The 14,624-nt window shown below is 44.4% G+C and overlaps 1 protein-coding gene across 2 annotated transcripts; it reads right to left on the bottom strand.

The window, feature by feature from the left end:
• Window positions 1-2,543: 2,543 nt before the first annotated feature.
• Window positions 2,544-14,386, bottom strand: Dnaja1 (DnaJ heat shock protein family (Hsp40) member A1). 2 transcript variants are annotated; one of them, XM_076564049.1, is made up of 9 exons: window positions 14,248-14,386; window positions 13,049-13,190; window positions 12,735-12,912; window positions 10,713-10,817; window positions 8,953-9,180; window positions 5,938-6,052; window positions 4,523-4,638; window positions 4,145-4,245; window positions 2,544-3,736 (listed from the first exon to the last, which is right to left on the bottom strand). In XM_076564049.1, exons 2-9 carry the CDS (start codon window positions 13,178-13,180, stop codon window positions 3,518-3,520), a joined length of 1,194 nt encoding a protein of 397 aa, XP_076420164.1. In that variant the 5' UTR covers window positions 13,181-13,190; window positions 14,248-14,386; the 3' UTR covers window positions 2,544-3,517. The 2 variants fall into 2 exon arrangements, with proteins under 2 accessions (XP_076420164.1, XP_076420165.1); XM_076564050.1 differs by lacking the exon at window positions 14,248-14,386 and adding an exon at window positions 13,864-13,980.
• Between the last annotated feature and the right edge of the window lie 238 nt (window positions 14,387-14,624).

Raw genomic sequence — 14,624 nt, 5'->3', positions numbered from 1 at the left:
GCCTCAAAGGGGAGAAAAAAAAGGTAAGAATTTGACAAGCTGGGAATATGCTATAATCCCTGTACTCAAAAGGTGGAGGCATAATCCGTTTTCAGATCAACTAGGGCTGTCTGGAAACAACAGGAACTGCAGCATGCTATACCAGGAAGCTAAGTAAGGGATAAACTGGTAATGTTTTTAGATGCTGGGACTATAGGCATGTGCCACCATACTTGGAAAACTAGTACTAGCACACCACCTTTGTTCATCCTTCAGCCACTTTTGGAAGGAACTTGCAAGACTGGCCTTTCTTAAGGCCCTCGTAGTCAGCTCTCTCCAGGGCTGAAGGTAGGGATCACCCTCCCTGAGTAGCCCTCCTGTGCTGAGGCAGCATTAAGGCTGATGTCTACCCTGGACACCCCCTTCTCATTGACGTGGCCAAATGGTGAGAACCTCCTTACATGTGGAGGTCCAGGATGGGATCTGCTCAAAAGCTGCTGACATCTGGTGGCACCACCATTTTTAACCTTGCAACACCCCTAGCCCGAGGTTAAGGGCCCTGTAGTAGGGGCTAATGGAAGCTCAGTGCCTGGGACGTCATTATGAAAATTCAGTCAGGTGCCAGGGAGGCAGTCGTCTTGGTGTGGTCCACCAGACAATGCTGGTATTCAATTCCATCAGTGGTGTGAAATAAATATGTTCTGTCCCCTACTTAAGTGGACAGTCATGATGAATGACATTTCGGGGTGATGTTTTAGAAATGCCAACAGTGGAATTCTCAGTGTGGTTTTCTTGCTTCACTGCTTGTGTCTGAATCTTGCAGTCAGTTTTCTTCTAGGTTCAAGCTGACTCACATCTGTGAGTCTTCTGTTAAACATTTACCTGGTGACTGGCCATGGTAATGAATAGAAAGCAGAGCAGCTCGACTGCAGTCTGCATTCCTTTTTTACTCTCTCAGTAGCTTCTCAGGCCCCACCCCAGTCCTACGAAAATTAGTACTGAGACCCATCCAGCAAGCATATTCGTACACAGCATTCTATGTGATCTATTCAAGTAGGTGTTTTCATTTTTACTCTTTCCAAAGGTTCCCCCCCCTAAATAAATCCTAAAGGTACAATAACTCCTGTACTGTACAGCTTGTTAGCATCCCACATGTGAAAAGCTTCAAGTACAGTATGTTCAAGGTGGCATGCTTTCCTGGTTTAAAATGCTCAACAGCAAGCCGGATGTAGTGTTGCATGCCTTTAATCCTAGTACTTGGCAGGCAGATCTCTCAGCCTGGCATACATAGTTCTAGGACAGCCCAATAAGACCCTGTCTAAAAAACACTACCTCAGTGGCAAAGCCTGACATATAACTTGCCAAGTTTGTTTTTTGAGTCAGGGTTTCTCTGTAGCTCTGGCTGTCCCGAACTCGAGATCCACCTGCCTCCCCACCCCCACCCCGGGACTAGAGGCATACACCACCACCTAAAGTCACAGCTCAGGTCACCAGAATTACGCTTTTACCAGCTCAGTCACCTCCCTGGCTTGTTTTGTTTAGTGCTAGATGTAACCAAGCTGCTGTAAGTCTTAACTGTGGTGGATTGCTAAAATCACACTATCACCAGTGATTATATGGCTTGACAGGAAATTCGAACCCAATACAAATCCCAAGCCTTATCCTGCCCTCGGCCTCCTAAATACTGGAACTACAGTCATGTGCCACCGTGGTGCCTGGCTGTCCTGTGATTAATACAACTCTATCCCCAGTCTTCAGCCTCAGCTGCACAATCATCTGTTCAGGCCACTACATACAACCCAGCTGTACCCAAACCCATGCAGGGTAAGGCCTGATCAGTGTTAAGTTTCCTGGACAGTTCCATTCACAGCCAATACTGAAAACCAAAGAAACACTGAAGACTTGGGAAACCTTTCTATACCAATCTATGCCATTGGATGTTTTTGTTTTTTTGACAGGATTTCTGTATGTAGCCCTTGCTGTCCTGGAACTCACTCTACAGACCAGGCTGGCCTTGAAGATCTGCCTGCCTCTACCTCCCTAGTGCTGGGACTAAAGGCATGTGCCACCACACTTCACCAAATTGAGTTTTATAGTGTTTTGCTTGCATGTATGCCTGTGCATGGTGCCTGAAGTGGGTGTCCGATCCCCTGGGACTTCAGTTGCAGACAGATAGGAGCCACTATGTGGGTGCTGGGAACTGAACTTGGGTCTTCAGTCAGTGCTAACCATTGGGCTATTTCTCACCCCCTGGCATTTTGCTTTTTAATTCAAATGTTCTCCCCACGAAGAAAACCTCATTCGACTTCCAGATTGGAAATGTGTTTAAGTTCCTGATTACAAAAGATGTGGCAGACCCACGTACAGATTGTACTGGCATGAAGTTCACATATTCTTACCCGGGTGGTGGTGGTGTTCTTTTCTGACTTGGGCTTAGACCCATAGTTTTACTCCCTACCCATATATATTAATCATGTGCACATTTCAGGAACAAAGTAATAATCAAGTTACACCTAAAAGCAAAGCTTTGAACTGAGAAAAAAGGCCTGCAGTGACACACTGGAAACACTTTGTAATCAGTATATTAGGAGACAGTCATACATTTCAGTTAACTGCTTAAATTCGGATATCCAGATTTAAGCATGTGAACATGTGACTTTAAAACATACAACAAAGCTATTCATAATTTGCTATATACTACCAACATTAAATTGCAGTTACGTAGAAGCCTAAGTCAAATAGCAAGCCTGTAACAGACCCAAGGAACGCCTTTCCTGGATTATACATGCAAATCACTTCTTCACATACAAGGTCTCTTCACTTCAATTTGTAAATTACTTGGGCTTTGGAAGTCACTGCCCAAGGGCTTATCATGGTTGAAAAGGGAAGAAAGGTGACCATGTTTTCTAACTGTGTATGTATATATGTATATATACTTTTAAAAGATGGCACAGCAGAAGGGACTGCAATCTAGAAGAGCAAGCCCTTAAGCAGTAGCTTACGATAAACTTCTTTAGGAATGTATCATTTCTATCACTAACAACAGGCGGAATTATGTATTATGCCACCTTCTAGTAATGGCTGAGGCAATACAATGCAAAGGCATCACAATTAGTCCACTTCATACAACTAGACAGACCAACATGTCACTACTAATTGTTTTCTTTTTCTGATTACCATTAAATACAGAATTTTAATTCCACAGCTTAACAATTAAGGGTCATATAACACATACCTAGCTTGTCAGTCTAATGTACACAGCTATTATCAGTTACACAAGATATGACCTAACAGATGCTAGGGAACTTTTTAAAGTAGTTTTTTTTACAAGTATTAAACTTCATCTTGCACATTGAAGTCATCATACATACAGGGCAAAGTCAGAGCTTTTATATTTGTGTTTATTCTTCATTTAACTTTTAAAACACTACTATAGTTGAATATTAAAACAAAAACAATAGCCAAGTAGTGAGCATATTATGATTACAGTCCTTCCCACATTCACTACTGCATATAGAATGACAGAGTAACTGGCCCATTAAGAGGTCTGACACTGAACGCCACCTCTGGGGTGATGTTCATCGTCCTCATATGCTTCTCCGTTATAATGCCGCCGTCTTTCCTGGTTCGGATCAAAGTCCACCAGTTCTACCTGATCCATTTCATCAGTCTCTTCTACTTCCTTCCTTTCAGGAAGGAGTTTTTCCAGCAAAGAGAGTTTATCAGGAGAGAGAAAGCCGTTTTCAGGAAAGTTCACCTGGAAAAAAAAAAAAAAAAAAGAAACTGCAGTTAAGTTTGATCTTATCATTAGATCCTTTAAGTACACTGGAACTATTTCCCTCAGAAAAACATGTAGTTACCCATTTCTTTAGTTATTTTTTATTTTTTTTCAGACAAGGTTTCTGTGTAGTCCTACTGTCCTGGAATTTGCTCTGTAGGCCAGACTGACCTTGAATGTTGGAATGAAAGGTGTACTTTACCCAATCCCCTCAAGTGCTAGATTACAGGGGCACACCACCAAGGCCAGATGTTAACAGAAGTTAACTGTCATAGTACCAAGAAGTATCTGGTTTTCCAATTCTTCCTGAACAAAGGTAAATGAATTTGGTACATTAGATTTTAGTAAGTTAACCATTTTTAAATGTCCTTGAGCATTACAGCTTACCTTAAACTCAATGATCAGACGTCCTTTTTCATATGGCCGACGGTATATTGGCATACCTTCGTTTAGCACACATTTTATATCTCCATGCTTGACAATCTGACCTGAAGATGTTCAAGCCAAATTCTTTAAGTATGGTCACATTTACATAAGGCAAAAACAACAAAACAAAACAAAAAGCAGCACACACAGAAAACACCTCTGAGCTAACTGGCCCAACAACCCTGCTGCCTTTATTTATGGCTTTTCTAAGAGGTAACAGACATTTATCCAAGGCCCTGTAATTTCATTTCAGCCCTAGGAAGGACATAACCAAAGAAGGAAAGGACAACACTTTCCCCTCAGAAGTCCAAACAGGACAACAGGTTCCTCTAGTTATACCTGGGTGAGAGGTGATGACTATGGTTCGGTTGTCAAGAGTGGATATTGGCTTCTGGAAGCCGCACAAGGCTTCAACCAGCTGTATGTCCATACACATGAAAAGGTCTTCTCCTCGTCTATAGCAATGCAAACATAAGGCACAGTTACATCTTTCAAATCACCAAATGATTTCAAATCACCAAATGATACACCACAGTGGGCAAACTTACCATTTTTGGAAAACAACTGAAAAGCTGAGCTAGCAAATTATCTGGAAACAGCCAGCTGTTTGCTCTAACAAGCTATAAAACCTTACCACAGAGCTCTGCACACAGTGGTGTAGGCCTATACTGCCAGGTAGGAGACAAAGGGCAGAAGATCAAGGCAGGCCTGCTTTGGTCTTAAACAATTTTAAATCTACGGCCCCTCCCCCTCCAGACGGGGTTTCTTTGTGTAAAAGCTCTGGCTGTCCTAGAACTCAAGAGAGCTCTGGGATTAAAGGTGTGCAGCACCACTGCTGGCTAAATCTGGTTTCTTTTTATTTTTTTGGAGCTGAGGACCGAACCCAGGGCCCTGTGCTTGCTAGGCAAGCGCTCTACCACTGAGCTAAATCCCCAACCCCTAAATCTAGTTTCTGAAATAGGGGAGAGAAAAACCACACTGACACTAAAGGAAGCCAACAGACATTTGGAAAACAGGAACCAGTGTAAACCGAAACAGACCTGGGCTGGATCTTTGATTATTTATGCCAATTATGACTGCTTTCAAGGGACAGTAAAAAGTTCTCTGCTAATATGTGTATTAATGCCTACTACATCATGACAGCATCTTTTAACAGTTAGCATTCCCTCAAGTTTATACTTCTTTTCCAACATAGATAAACACCTGTGAAATATCCTTTCCTAAACAAGTCCCTTTCACACAGTCCCCGTAACCCACCTCCAAGTCAAATTTAGAAATCTTGTGCTTCAAGATACAAGTTCAGTACAGCAGACTTGAACATGTATATATACTTAACAGAGCCTCAATTTTAGTTTCTTATTGAGATAGTGTGGGTTATTTACACATAAGACAACTAAACTCAGCATGAACCAAGGATAGGAAATTGGTGAAGGGCGTTACTTTGAATCGACTGCGCAGAGACTGAAGAGATGGGGGAGGCAGCAAGGTTTTCTCTATGGCTTTCTCCAGCTGTCTGCTCTTTACACTCAGAAAACATCTAGTCAACAATTTAGTTTGAAGACAAAAAGCTAAAATCTTGATTCTACTTCCAGCCATTTAGAACTGTAGAGGTAATGCGCTTCTATAGGACACACTGCAGCTGTTACACATACCTTTGTTATTTATTCTGTGTTCTAAGAGAAAATGAAAGCTCACTTAAACTAGAACTCAACAAGCATGCAAGAAGACAGTGTGAGAGAGTGATTAAGTCTTACCGTGTAAAAACAGCATGGTCCTTCTGGTCTAACACAATGATAATATCCCCTGGCTCCAGTCCTGGTTCTTGGTCTCCTTCACCATGGAATGTTATCTTCTGACCATCTTTCATACCTAAACACAGAATGATTCTGTACTTTTACTGATATCAGACACGAAGGTCAAGATCATAAAATCTATTAAAACACAAGTGTGGTCTGGGGATGTAATTCAGTGGTACAACATATGCTGAGGCCTTGGGTTCAATCCTCAATACAATTCTTACAAGGTGTCCTTCTGACCTCTACATGTAGGCCAGCATATGCATGCACATAGTTTTGTTTTGCTTTGTTTTAAAGCATCAAGTCTTTGTGGATGGCAAATACCACAGAAATGACTTAATCCAGTCCAGCTGGTACTGAAGCAGGCTATTAAACAGTAGGTGATACAACTCTCTACAAAGAATCAAGTTTCTAATCTCAGGAAAAATACCTACTTAGTTGCATATCCATCCTAAGTCTCAACTTTCCCAAAAAGACATTTCATTCAAGCAACTGAGGATTAAAAATGCCCATGCTGGAACCAAACTGGCACCTGGCAAACACTATAACCACTAACTGTTAATTATTTTCTATTGTATAATAATCTGTAGTCACTACCATTAAAGTGAGCAGCAGTGTCAACTGCCTTTTTTGTTGGACCACCAGTATTTCTAGTAAGAAAAGTACTAGGCTTACTTAAAAATCCACAATTGAGTACTCGTCCCTCAAAGCCTCGCTCAGTTCTCATTTTCCCTCTATGTTCTTTCTGCTCAAAAACTACAATAAAAACTCATCATCTTTTGCAATAGGTAGACAATTTTTTGTGGTAGACAATTACCCAGTACATGCAAAGGCCCTGGGTTTCGTTTCTATTAGCCTGGACTCATTAAAAACAAAAGGGTGCTGGTCAGGTGGTGTCAGCTTTAATCTCAGTGCACAGGAGGCAGAGGCAGGCAGATCTCTGAGTTCAAGGTCAGCCTGGTCTACAGAGTGAGTTCCAGGACAGCCAGTCTTGAAAATCCAAATGGCTGCTTTTTATTATTGGATACTATCTTAGCCCATGCAGTCTATATGCAAAATACTGAGTGTTTTTCAATAGAGCAAATGTTTTTTAAAGGAATGGATTTGCTGAGATTCCTACCTGTGTCTAACTCAGGCCCACACACTTTAGTTTAATAAAGTTCTAGCCTTTTGTGGTGTGTTGTACCCATGTGTACTTGTTCATGGAGGCCAGCAGAGAAGTCAGGCCTCCTCCTGTCTCACTGAACCTGGAGATAGCTGGGCCCAAAGCCCCAGTGATGCTGTCTCGACCCCTAGACCTCCAGGGCTGGAGTATACAGACTAGCATATGGCCATACCTAGCATTTCCCCCTTTGGTGCTGGGAATCTGAGCTCAGGTCCTCATGCTTATACAATCAGTGTTATCCGCTGAGCCCAGGGCCCACATTTGGGGGGCAGGCTTATGATCCCAGCACTGGTGAGGCACAAGTAGTCTGGGCTACATACTGAAACCCTGTTAAAAAATGTTAAAAACTTAAAACAGTGGCTGGGCAGACATCATGGTCTATGCTGTGGCCTGAAGCTGTAGATGTATGTACATGATCCCAGCTGCATCGGAGGGCCTTATCTGGGTCCATTGCCCTACTGCAACCAGGAGCCCTGTTCATGGTCTGTGCTGACACCAGAAAACATGTGGAAGCCCATGATCCACTCCTAAAGACCGAAAAGAGCAAATAAGCTATGTTGGTAGTGATAGCAATGATTGCAGATACAGTTGAGAAAGAGGGACATGGAAGACTTCTGTGACAACCTCTTATCACCCCGTCCCCCAAATAGTAACAGCCTTAACAAGAAGCCATTGAAAAGAAATCTTAAAAACTGTGTGATAGGATGCTGAAATGTCACTCTCCATAATAGATGGCTTCCAGCAGAGGTGCAAGAACTAGGTTCCATTGATAAAAATATGTTGGGGGGGGACCACTTAAAAACCACCTTTTTTGTTCTTGTTTTTGAAGACAGGGCTCTCTGTGTAGTCTTGACTGTCCTGGAACTCGCTCTGTAGCCCAGGCTGGCCTGAACCCTGCTTCCTGAGTGCTGGGAATTAAAGGCATGTGCCACCACTGCCCGGCCCCCAAACCATTTTTACTGTACTCTTAACTCGAATGAGAATTAACTGTACTACCCACCTGTAATCCCAACAGTTGGGAGGTGGAGGCAGGAGGACCAAGAGTTCATGGTCACCCTTAGCTACACAAGTCCCATCCTATCTCAAAATAAAGAAACAAGTTATTCAGTCAAAGGACAGGGTTTGAGGCCAGCCTCTGCAACGCAGAAAACATCCCCATCCCACTAAGAGAAAGACATTTTTATTAAGCTGAAGAACCAATTAAAAAAAGGAATGATATTCACACATACTCTTTAAAGATGTGTTATACTGGACTGTAACCCCTGCACATATAAGAAGCTTATTCTTCACCTCACACACATTGTTTGTTCTTCTTTAATTCCTAAGAATGTACACAGCATAATTCTTTGAGACAGAATAATTACACTTCAAAGAACTGATTTTGGATAAAATGTTCTGTAATTATTGCCACTTAGCCAGAAAGACTACTCTTACACACTAAGACACGTAGGATCATTCATCTAATCTAAAGATAGTTTTAAAAATAATCGTAAGTGAGGGACAGGCTCCTAAGACCACACACTCTCTAGAATTATTGGCAGTTGATGTTTACTGGAGGGAGTCTGTTTCTTTGACGGTGTAGCCACTGACAAACTGCCTCTGTTCCAGTAAATGTATAATCCCCACTTCTGCTCATGCAAGTGCTCCTAACCTATTTAAACTCATGCATCACAACCAACCCTACCACAAGATGATGAAAACTGATGGGAAGGGCTACAGAAGATAATGAGGGATGGGGTGAAAATTACCAAAACTCATTATACACCATGAACAAAACTGTCAGAATAAACACATGAATCAGAACTCACCTTTATCAATATGAACTTCTAAAATCTTCTTCTCTCGAACGATCTTTCTTCCATTGCAGCTTTTACACCTGTCTTTAGGACTGATGCGTTCTCCATGACCCTGGCACTCCATGCACACCGACTGAATCTGCTGAACCATTCCTGGTCCTATCTGATGAATCCTTATTTGCATGCCAGTCCCCCGACAGTTGGGACAGCACTCTACTGCTCCTTTCTTACCACCTCGGCCTAGAGTTTCAAAAGAAACTTATGTATGAACTTAGCAGCAGACAGAATCTAACCCCTCAGTATTTTCAAGGCCTTGTGGACTGCTGTCCTAAAATGTACAAATTCAGACTCTAAAAGCCATTTCAAAATCATGAGTTTTCTAAAATATTTTCTTTGGAAGTTTGAGAGGAAAAGAAACAAAAACAAGGTAGGCAAGCTGCAAATCTCAGCAGCTGCCATGAGGGCGAGAAGTCTTGCCTTTTGAAATGGTTCAACAATGAAGGTCAGCAAGCAATTGTGTGTGTGGAGAGGGGGGGTGAGGGCATGACAATTTCTAGACATGAACATGCCCAGGAGTGTCAGAGCATGTATTCTTAGGATTCTGGTAGAAACAAAGGGGTGGGAAGGGGAGATATAGGAAGGGAAGGCAGGGCCTAATGAGATGACTCTGGCTGCTCTTCCGGAGGACCTGGGTTTGATCCCCAGAATCAACATGGTGGCTCACAACCCTCTTTAAGTCTAGTTCCAGGGGATATGATGCCTTCTTCTGGCCTCCATAGGTACTGCATGAAGCAGTACAAGAGAGATAACACAGGTAAGGTAAGGGATGGGGGTGGGGTGGGGTGTATCATGCCTTTCCAGTTAGAGCTCAAAGTAGGCAGGTCTAACAGTGAAGATATCTGCCTGCAAGCAACTGCAGAATTTCACTTTCTTGAGAACACTTTAAAGGAGCAGTGAGCCAAGACTGCCTGCACCACAATCTTAAGTTAATGTGTTCCTACATCACATTTTTTTCCCCTTGAGACAAGGGTTTGCTGGCCTCACCAAGCCTGACCAACCCCAGTTTGATCTTTTAATGCCTGCATGGTTGAAGAAGAAAACCGATTACAAATTGTCTTCTCATCTCCCACATGGACAACACAGCATGCACAAACATATACAAAGTGTGTTTAAAAAAAAAAAAAAAGCGCTACTTAGGATCTATACAAGATTGGGCCCATCAACATTTTTTTTTTCTTTGAGACAGGGTTTCTCTGTGTAGCTTTGTGTCTTTCCTGGAACTTGCTTTGTAGCCCAGGCTGGCCTTGAACTCACAGAGATCCGCCTGCCTCTATCAATATCTTATAATAAAGGGAGGAGCTGATGTCAAGACCTCACCCCTGGAGAGACATTTTCTTCTGTAACATAGCCACTGACTAAGGTGCCTGTCCTTTGTCAACATTCCCTCACCCACAGTCCTGTAAGCGACTCTAAGAGGACTCACTGGGCCATCAAAACAAAGGCATACAGAAGAGTACACTAAGGAATAGAAGGGGTTCAGTGGATGTCGAACAGGAGAGCATCAAACTGTCACAACAAAGCCATTATGAGTTCTTGGTGGAAGGCTCAGGTGCTTTTAATGTAGCATCAGTTTTGTCTATCCAAAGTTAGGCATGGGTAATCCCATGTCTCATGGCTGAGACAGAAGACACAAGTCCAAGGCCAGCCTAATGACCTGTAATACCTTATCTCAGAAACTATTTAACAACCCACCGGCAAGAACCCTTCCTTACCTTCACATTTGTCACAAATCACATTCTTCTGAAGAGCCAGTTTTCTTGTTGCACCATTATACAAGTCTTCCAAGGTCACTGAGAGCTGGTGCACAACGTTTTTACCTGCAACGAGACACTGCTCATTAAAAACCTGTGTGTAATGTCTGTTGAAGACACTGTAAAAACGAAAAAGGATAATCAAAGACCAGCCTCATCCTGTGTATCTGTTGAGTTATACCCACATACAACATTCACCCAATATTTGATTCTCAAACTGATCTAATCCTAAGAGGCCCTCTTAGAAATGCAACAATTACTACTACCTTAAAAGTCACTCAATGTTCAGGCACATTTCACAATAATTCAAAGCACATATCCCTTTGAAGGTTTCACTTATTAGGCATTAAGCAACATGGCCAGTTACTTCATCCAAACAGTCAATTCTTTCTAATCAAGATTGGCTGGAGACTGAAACAGCAATTCCTACTTCTGTTTCAATAGTTTTTACTGCCAGGCTATCACTGGTTGTTTCAAATGATAAATTTCTTATGCCCATTGTAATAGAACAGAACTTTCTGTAACAATGGACACATTTTATGTGTTCAATATAGCAACTACTAGTCACAATCACTGGACACAATTTTAAGTGTGTTGGCTACCTCAGCTGCAGAGAATTTTTCCCCATCTTAAATTAATCTCAATTTAAAGATCCACATCTGGCTAGTGACTACAAAGGAATGTCACGTATAATTTACCTACTGCAATGGGAAGTAGGTGGTTGAGGTCACATAAGGACAACCAGGCTATGGAAATAAAACCACTCATCTATGGTTAATAAGTTCCTAGCTAGTGATCCTTCCACTAGGACTTTACCCACACAAGACAGCACTGAGTGGTTGGTTAACTGAACAGCTTCAATCCTTTCTGAACATCACACCTAAAGGAACATTTACTTTTTTTGGTTTTGTTTATTTGTTTATTTATTTATTTATTTTTAATTTTCCAGAGCTGAGGACTGAACCCAGGGCCTTGCGCTTGCTAGGCATGGAGTGTTCTACCACTGAGCTAAATCCCCAACCCCGGAACATTTACTCTTAAACAAGGTGTTAAGCGTTATCACATCCTTCTGTTTCTAGCTTCACTTTGGGTTTCCATCAGCTAAAGAGAACATGTGAGTAGGCTATCTAAACTTTGTATACAGAGCACCAGAAAAGAAAAACAAAGCTTCTGGAAACTGACCAAGTACACTTTCCAAAGCAGCAGCAAGCCAAGAAGGCTAGTGGGAACTTTTCAGGAGCCCATACCATCCTATGGCTAACAACACAAGGTGAGTGTGATATACACATTTTCTTTCATTTTAATTTGTGTGCATACATATGTGAAAGCCCAGAGGCCAGAAGAGGTTATCAGATCCCCTGGAGCTGGAGCTACAGGCAGTAGGGAGCCACTGGATGTAGGTGTTGGGAAAGGAAACCTGGATTTTCTGCAAACAACACACGTGTTCTTAACCACTGAGCCATTTCTCAGGGCCACAGCTGAAAAACACAGTAAACAATTTCTCTAAGTCTTCCTAAACCTTTAAAAGGGCAAAGTAAAATTAAATGGCCTACCAATCTGTTCTAGAACTGTGTGCAAACTATATTGAGAATGAAGTACTATTCTGACCTCCAATACTATCTTCCCAAGAAGTCTGTCCAGCCCATGGACAACTTTTTTTGTCATCTTTAACTGAAAAAGGCCACTGCACTTAACACTGTGTTCTAGGGGCAAGGACCCAAGACTTGTAAGTGCTTAGAAGCCCAAGTTACTACGCTTTGTTACCTTACTGTCTGGGAATCTGTGGAGATGGATATACCCACTAGATTGGCTTAGCTATTTTGAGTACACAAACATCTCAATTATAAATGACACCAGAAATCAGAGGCAGTTCATGGACAGAGTTTAACATTATACCAACATGTAAACAAGCACTTAATGTAAATTCTCAGTCTTTCATCAGCAGTACTTCGTTCTGCTGCAGGTAAGCTAGATTTTTCTTACCTCTCCTTTCTCTTTGCATCCTTCCTCCTCCTCCAAAGAACATATCAAAGATATCCATGGGCGAGCCAAAACCACCACCTGCTCCGCCCTCTTTAATAGCCTGTTCGCCTCCTTTATCATATAATTCCCTTTTTTTGGAATCAGCAAGAACTTCATAAGCTTGAGAAATCTGTTTAAACTGTTTCAGAAAAAGAAATCCCATTAGAAATAAGTGTCACAAAGCACAGCCACTGTATTAGGACGACCTTGACTTTCAGGCACCATCAGAAATATACACACGGCAACACTGCTGAGCTGTCTGAGAATGTACTTGCCTTTTCGCCTTCATTTGGATTCTTATCAGGGTGGTACTTCAAGGCCAATTTTCTGTATGCCTTTTTCAGTTCTTCCTGGGTGGCATTGGGTTTGACCCCCAAAACATCATAGTAAGTGGTTTCTTTCACCATTTTTCACAGCCTGAAATCAGAAAAGCGGGTGTTTTAAATTAGCTTTTAATTTTGTTCAGAAGATCACCAGCCTCTCTGCTTTCTGCGCTCTGGGTCAAAGGTGTGCGCCACCATGGCTGGCTTTTAATTACCACAACTAAAGCAATCTGTTCTTTGCTGTATAAAGAACACAGCCTTCCCTAACTTCTTATAAGCTAGCAATCCTTGATAGGATTCGGCTGCAAACTCGAACAGACTAAATATAAACATAAATTTCGGGGAATTCGAAAGCCTTTCTAGCAGCTGGTTCCTCCTCTCCCGCACTAACACATGTGTAAGCGCGCTTCTTCCGGTTTCCTTTCCCCCAGAGGTTGTGCGCGTAGCCCAAAGCAGCGCGGACGGTCCTGTCCACTGGTTAGCACACTACCACGGCCTTTGTACATCTGATAAGGCCATACACTCGCCGGAAAGAGACTGGACTCCCGGGGCCGGAGGAGTGGCTTGGGAGCCCAGCTGCGGGGAGCAGGTGCCCCGGCCCCGCCGCCGCCATCCTGCTCCTGCTCGCAGCTCCCCCACTTTCGTCCCCCAGGCCCGCCGAGCGGACTCGCCCTCTGGGTTTCCCCGGCACCTGGCGCCGACCGTTAAAGGTTTCCTTCCTTTCTCCCTCCCACCCAGATCGAACAGGCGGCGGGGGAAGGCCGGACCTCAACAAAGCGAGGGAGGAGAGCCAGGACAAGCACAAGCCGCTGCAGCCTCCGCCCGGCTCCTCCCGCAGCCCCTCACCCCTGCCTCGGTCCGCGCGTGCGCGGCGCTGCCCACCCGGCGCGGGCGGCGGAGCCGGAGGGGTGCACACCGAGAGGCGTCCGGGGCGGGCGCGGAGCCGGCTCGGGCCCTGGGCCTCCTCGTGGCGTGCGGGCATCCCGGCGGCCTTCCGAGCACCGAGTCCGGCTCGGGGAACCCGCAGCCCCCGCCCACGCGGGGCCGGCCAACCGCCTCCGGCTGCGGCTCCCCCGGCTGGCTGGCTGGCTGGCTGGCGCCCGGGCCGCACGCCGCGGCCGGCCGAGGGAAGCCCGAGGGCCGAGACTCACCGGTGAGCGGGCGGGCGCCGGAGAGCGGAAAGAGGAGCGTAGCACAGCGCAGCTCGGGCAGACGCGGCCCCCTCCACCTCCCGCCGAGCGTTCTGGAAAGTTCCGCCCGGCCCGCCGCAGCCGACCTCTTTTGTAGCCGAGCCCGGGCGCGTCACTCGCCGGAAGTCCCGCCCCACGCCGCTGCCACCGCCCCTCGGTTACCTGGGCAACGGCGCGGGGGCGCCGGGGCGGCGGCGCCCAAGGGCCTTGTGTGGGCGGACTCAAGCCCGGTTGCCGAAGCTCGCGGAATCTTCTAGAGGCTTTTCTTGACTGTGAGGGCCCAGAGTGCGGAAGTCTTGCGGTGGAGAGGTCACGTCCCCGAGCCGTGGGCTTCCGAG

The sequence above is a fragment of the Peromyscus maniculatus genome, chromosome 2 (genome assembly GCF_049852395.1).
Source record: "Peromyscus maniculatus bairdii isolate BWxNUB_F1_BW_parent chromosome 2, HU_Pman_BW_mat_3.1, whole genome shotgun sequence".
Taxonomy (NCBI): Eukaryota; Metazoa; Chordata; class Mammalia; order Rodentia; family Cricetidae; genus Peromyscus; species Peromyscus maniculatus.
This window is presented reverse-complemented; position numbering and strand designations above follow the sequence as displayed.

What these genes read in the sequence shown, in the direction of transcription:
- Dnaja1 (XM_076564049.1), bottom strand. Translation starts at nt 13,180, where the DNA reads ATGGTGAAAGAAACCACTTACTATGATGTTTTGGGGGTCAAACCCAAT. An exon ending in GACCATGCTGTTTTTACACG is followed by an intron (nt 4,639 to 5,937) that starts GTAAGACTTAAT and finishes GCATTGCTATAG; the next exon opens with ACGAGGAGAAGACCTTTTCA. An exon ending in AGTCATCACCTCTCACCCAG is followed by an intron (nt 4,246 to 4,522) that starts GTATAACTAGAG and finishes GAACATCTTCAG; the next exon opens with GTCAGATTGTCAAGCATGGA.